This window comes from Gadus macrocephalus, chromosome 4, assembly GCF_031168955.1.
Source record: "Gadus macrocephalus chromosome 4, ASM3116895v1".
Lineage (NCBI taxonomy): Eukaryota > Metazoa > Chordata > Actinopteri > Gadiformes > Gadidae > Gadus > Gadus macrocephalus.
The window spans coordinates 15626511-15631992 of record NC_082385.1 but is presented as its reverse complement, the minus strand read 5'-3'; the positions used below and the strand labels follow the sequence as shown (position 1 = coordinate 15631992).

The following is a 5482-nucleotide window of genomic DNA, read 5'->3' as shown; positions in this document are numbered from 1 at the left end:
GAATTCCATCGCCATTACCGGGAAATGTCCATGTTTATTTCACCAGGAAGGAATTGTGAAGCGATGAGGAAATAGGAAATTCTGTATTGACATCACATCTAAATCTTAAATCTCTCTTTTACTTTCAGAGTTCACGGCAACCTGATATTTAAACACCTCCATCCTGGGTGGAGGCTCTATGAAAACGATCCTTAATGTTGTAGTTTTAATGGATCTCGACCTATGCCAGAGGCTCGCCACTGTCGTCGGGCTGCTGTGACTCACTCCAGCTTCACACATGCACGCTCATGTGTCTGGGCTTTTCAGAGTGCTGTTCTTACATCCAAGAGCTGCTTAAGAGATTTATATTGAAATGATTGAAGCTGAACAGGAACATGCAATTTAGTTTTAGGCCATCATCATGTTTTCCATCAGATGATGGTTATTTGTCTTAAATTAAGATGTAAGCATATCATATTAACTTTCACATACAGGCACCCATAAATTGTATTGTCAAATATTGTCTATTAATTACAAATGTTCTGGAATCATAGTAGCATATGCTAATCTATCGTAAAAGATAAACAGTATATTTTTTACAAATCAAATCTACCATGGAAAAGGAGGCTTATTAAGAATATGCTCAAGCAATGTAATGGTCCCCAGTCAACATCCATAAACACAGTAAATTGCACTTCTTGCAAGTTCTTGCGATTAAAAAATTGCTTTGCTTTTGGTTTGTGCTGATGCTGATGATTAAATGGTTGTCAAACTGACAAACCAGTCGACATTTATCAGTGAAAGAAGTCCAGATTATGAAAGCAAATACAATAGAAAAGACTTCCGAAAAAATATATAAATGAATTGTTGTTATTATATCTGTTTTGTGTTTTAGCATCACTGATGCCAACCCAGTGATTAATTTGAATGCCTGCCTCACATCAAAATAAAGCAGATGTCGATTTTATTCAATCTAGTTGGTTTGTATTGTTCTCTAATGCTAATGGTGCTTCCTTGAAATAGGAAGTACTTTTGTAAATAGATATGGATCTAATCAATGCCAAGGCCGTTTTTTCTTTCTTTGGAGCATAATAACACACAACCTCTCTGACATAGCCCTATTTACTCTCAATTTCAAGGTTCTCGGTAGACCCAGGAGATACGTTTAGCTTCCTGGAACCACCAAAACACACTTCACGGGGAAAGTAAAGCAGCCGTAAAACGCTGAACCATAAACCAGACCATTAGCCATCAATTAGAGGGATTCACTTGGCCCATAGTACCTGAGACATTTTACATATAAATAACGTTCCCTCTTAAACAGACTTGCACACGATGAATGATTACCCGGTAAAACAGTGTAAACAAAGCTGTGGTGACATCCGACGGCGGGAATCTAAAGGAAAGAGATACAGGAGTTTCATTCTTTCTGGCGGAGCGCATAAACTTTTGGATCATGAATTCTCCACATGCTAACATCTTCTGTTGTGAGGGAAAAAGATTAAAAAGCAGAGAGCCATAGCTTTCACGTGGAGACAAACATGTTGTGGCTGGGCGTAGTTAATCATGCCTTTGTCTGCCATACTGGGCTCCGCAATCAACGGACGCCTGAGTGACAATATGGCATGGTATTATAAAGGCATGAGGCATTCCTTTTATAGCGCAGAGTTAATGACACAAAACAACAATTAGAATGCAGGCTTTTATTTAGCAGAACTGTGCTCAGTGTTTATAGGTTGTAAACTGTCGCACTTGTTGTGGTTGTGGCTGTCGATGCATCGCTCTCTGCCTGTGTTGAAATACTTTTTTGGAGCCTTTATTTTGGCCTTTTGTTCTTCAAAAGCAAAAAATATGGACAATTTTCTCATTGCAGTATTCTTTACCAGAGGTGCAGCAGGCCAGTTGATCACAGATTTGTCTTCATCAAAAACCAAGTATTTAAGTGTAGGCCACATACTCATCATTCAGACATTCCACATACACATCATTACATGGTACTGTTCGTTAAAATGACATTTTTGGGATCAAATGTGTTTTTCAACAATGAATAATAGATGTTATAAGTGTGGAATGTGACTTCGGAATATGGAGAATGCTGTATTTATGCCCGGCTCTCCGTCCTTCGTTTGATAACTTCACCTTTTTGCCATCCTCGTCTTCCTCTACATGGACTCTTCCTCGTTGGTTAACCGCTCTGTCTCCTCTTCCTTCCCCCTCCCAGAGAATGAGCTGTAGCTACCTCCTCTGCACCATCCTGCTCTTTGTGGCCGTCCTGCTGGCCGTCACCGTCACCGGCACCATCCTCTTCATGAACCACTACCAGGCCCCGTCCATCTCCGACGGCCCGCCGCACATCTCCACCAACCAGGACGAGGCCAACGCCCTTGTCACCGTGGAGAGGGGCGACGGCTCGCGCATCAACATCTTCATCGACCCCAACTGTCCCGACTACAACGGCAACTTCCTGCGGCTGGAGGGCGTGCAGACCTCCCTACTGCACTCGCTGACCGACCACGACGCCGACCTCAAGTCGGTGAAGGGGCAGGACCGCGCCCTGCTGGTCAGCCTGGCCGAGGAGGTGGCCAAGCTGTCGGCCCACGCCGGCCAGCTCAAGATGGACTATGAGTCCCTCCGGCGGGGCCAGGGCAGCCTGGGCCAGGACCTGAACACGCTGCAGACGGAGCAGGGCCGCCTCATACAGGTGAGGCGGGAGCCAGCGCCATGCACCAATCACAGCCTCATTGTGTCCACGGCCGTCTGTTCTGTTGGCTGATTTTGACGCGTTGGGTCGATGCTACAAGCAGGACAAGTTTGCACTGCAACGATAAACTTTAAACTCACACACACACACACACACACACACACACATACACACACACACACACACACACACACACACACACACACACACACACACACACACACACACACACACACACACATACACACACAAGCACAGACACACACACACACACAAACATGCACACAGACGCACATGCACACGCACACACAAACACACAAACAGACGCACAAGCACAGACACACACACACATACACACAAGCACAGACACACACACACACACATGCACACAGACGCAGACGCACATGCACACGCACACACAAACACACAAACAGACGCACAAGCACAGACACACACACACACACACACACACACACACACACGCATACGCACACACACAAGCATAAGCACAGAGAAGAGGATAATGGTTTCCAGTAGTCAGTGGAGACATGGTCATTAAATAAATACGTACGTCTAATGTTGATTACGACGACAGGGATGAGAGTGGCCGTGATGGTGCTGGCAGTGATGATGATGATAGTTATTATGGTGGTCGTGATGAGGCCGGTGGCCGTCGCAGAAGGTTCGAATGACAAATGACGGCCAGGGGGATAATGGTGGGTGGTGTTCAAATCGGAAGGCATAAGTAGCAATGGCAGGGATTAAAGTGATGAGTTTGATTATTGTTGTGATGATGATGAAGGTGTCGAAGATGACTTGATGATGATGAAGATAACTTCATGATGACGAGGAGGACTTCATGAGGATGAAACACTATTTGTGATAATGAGGTCATGTTAATGTGTATGAAGGTGGTGATGATGATGATGATGATGATGATGATGATGATGATGATGATGATGATGATGATGATGATGATGATGATGATGATGATGTGATTGAGGGTGCTGATGATAGTGTTTCTGCTGCTAATGGCCTGTTGGAGTTGATGAGGATGAGGATGAGGAGGATGTAGAGATGCTCAGGCATTTGATATATACGTCTAACGAGGAAAGATATTATCGATTAGATGACACCAGTCCACTTGCAAAACGTACTGCGTTATTAAGCTCTAGAACATGCGTCTGCGTCTTCAGTTTGTTCCGTAACCTCGGTAACCGTGGTCCGTTGTCTGAGGGCGCTCCACCTCTGGAGACGGCGCCGGGGTCTGACTGTGTGATGTATGAGCAGCCCCGTGGCTCCAGTGCTACACTACATCCTGCTGATTTATACAGGGACACACAGGGACGCAGAGGACAACACCCCCCCCCCCCCCCCCCCCCTGAGAGAGAGAACAATATTTATGGCTCCGGGTAACAGATAACGGATATGCAGGACAAGACTTCCTCCGTTTATTTGCCTGTGTTTCAGGTCCATTCAACCATTTCAGATTATCTTTTTAGAAAGGATATCCTGGCAAAATCAAAAGCTAAGCCGCGGCGAGGAGATGGCCGACGGGTTCTGAGATTATTATCTCCGGACGGACTGTTGACCTGCATGCAAGCGCTCAAACGCGATTGGTCAATACTACCTTTGCCAACTGACGGCCTTCCATCGTTTCTGGGCTCCGGGCCGCAGGGCTGGACAGCGGCTAAGGAGACACACCTCCCCCTTAGGTGATTTACTTCCCCCTTTAGGGGGAGAGGTACGGCGGGGGTGACGGGTTGTGAGGGGCGCGGGGGCGGGGGGGGGGGGGGGGGGGGGGGGGGGGTGTATGTGTGTGATGGGGCAGACTGTTTATATCTGTTGTGTGTACGTGAGTGTGACTGAGTGTGGGTGTGTGAGTGTGTTTGGGGGGGGGGGGGGGGGGGGGGGGGGGGGGGGGATGGTGATTGTGTGTGGGGGGATGTAGCGGGGTGTAAGTGTGGGTGTGGGGTGGATGCACAGCTGCTGTATAGCCATGAAGCTGGGGCCTGACTGTGTGATGTATGAGCAGCCCCGTGGCTACGGCGCTACGCTACGTCGTTCTGATTCATAGGGTGACACGCGAAGCCCCCCACCCGTCACCAAAACTGGGAGACGACGGAAGTGGGGGCCGCTGTGGAGTGTAGTGAAGTGATGCCCCGAAGGCACGGAGGGGGGAAAGGCTGGACTCTGATTGGATGCTTGGTTTTTATGAGACCAATTCGTTCTGATTCGGACACAACAATGGACCCGTCGGTGTTGGTGGGTTGTTTTTCCAGAGTGACGGATCACTGGCCTAAATGATCATGTCTACGTCCATTCATTACTGTCCTCCGCGTGGGTCGGTTTATCGTTTCTGTTCCACTGGGTCTGGGAAGACTGTTATGTTGCTTTGGCAGACCTCATCTGGCCATTGCTTATTACTGAGACATATTTTTATATGAGATATATTTGATAAAAATGTAGGTTACTCAATCTCCGAATGTAGATTCATACACACACACACATACATTCATTCATACATATTTAAATTGGTATAAACATGCCGATATAAATATATAAAATGCCTTCTGAGAAAATGACTTTTCCTACGGTGCCAGAACCTCAATTTTCTCTTTGGCATCCTCCAAATGCCTGGTACAAAATGGGTCAGTCCCAAGGTGTGTGTGTGTGTGTGTGTGTGTGTGTGTGTGTGTGTGTGTGTGTGTGTGTGTGTGTGTGTGTGTGTGTGTGTGTGTGTGTGTGTGTGTGTGTGTGTGCCTATGTGTGTGTGTGTGTGTGTGTGTGTGTGTGTGTGTG

General features: G+C 46.9%; 1 protein-coding gene across 2 annotated transcripts in view; it reads left to right on the top strand.

Moving 5' to 3' along the window:
• Positions 1-5482, top strand: part of fibcd1b (fibrinogen C domain containing 1b) — a 95561-nt gene that overhangs the window by 37159 nt on the left and 52920 nt on the right. Inside the window, exon 3 of one of the 2 annotated variants that reach the window (XM_060050502.1) lies at positions 2183-2680. In XM_060050502.1, coding sequence (XP_059906485.1) covers positions 2183-2680 — 498 coding nt within the window. Of the gene's footprint in view, positions 1-2172; positions 2681-5482 lie in introns of those variants that run through there. The other variant, XM_060050501.1, reaches the window with a different exon arrangement.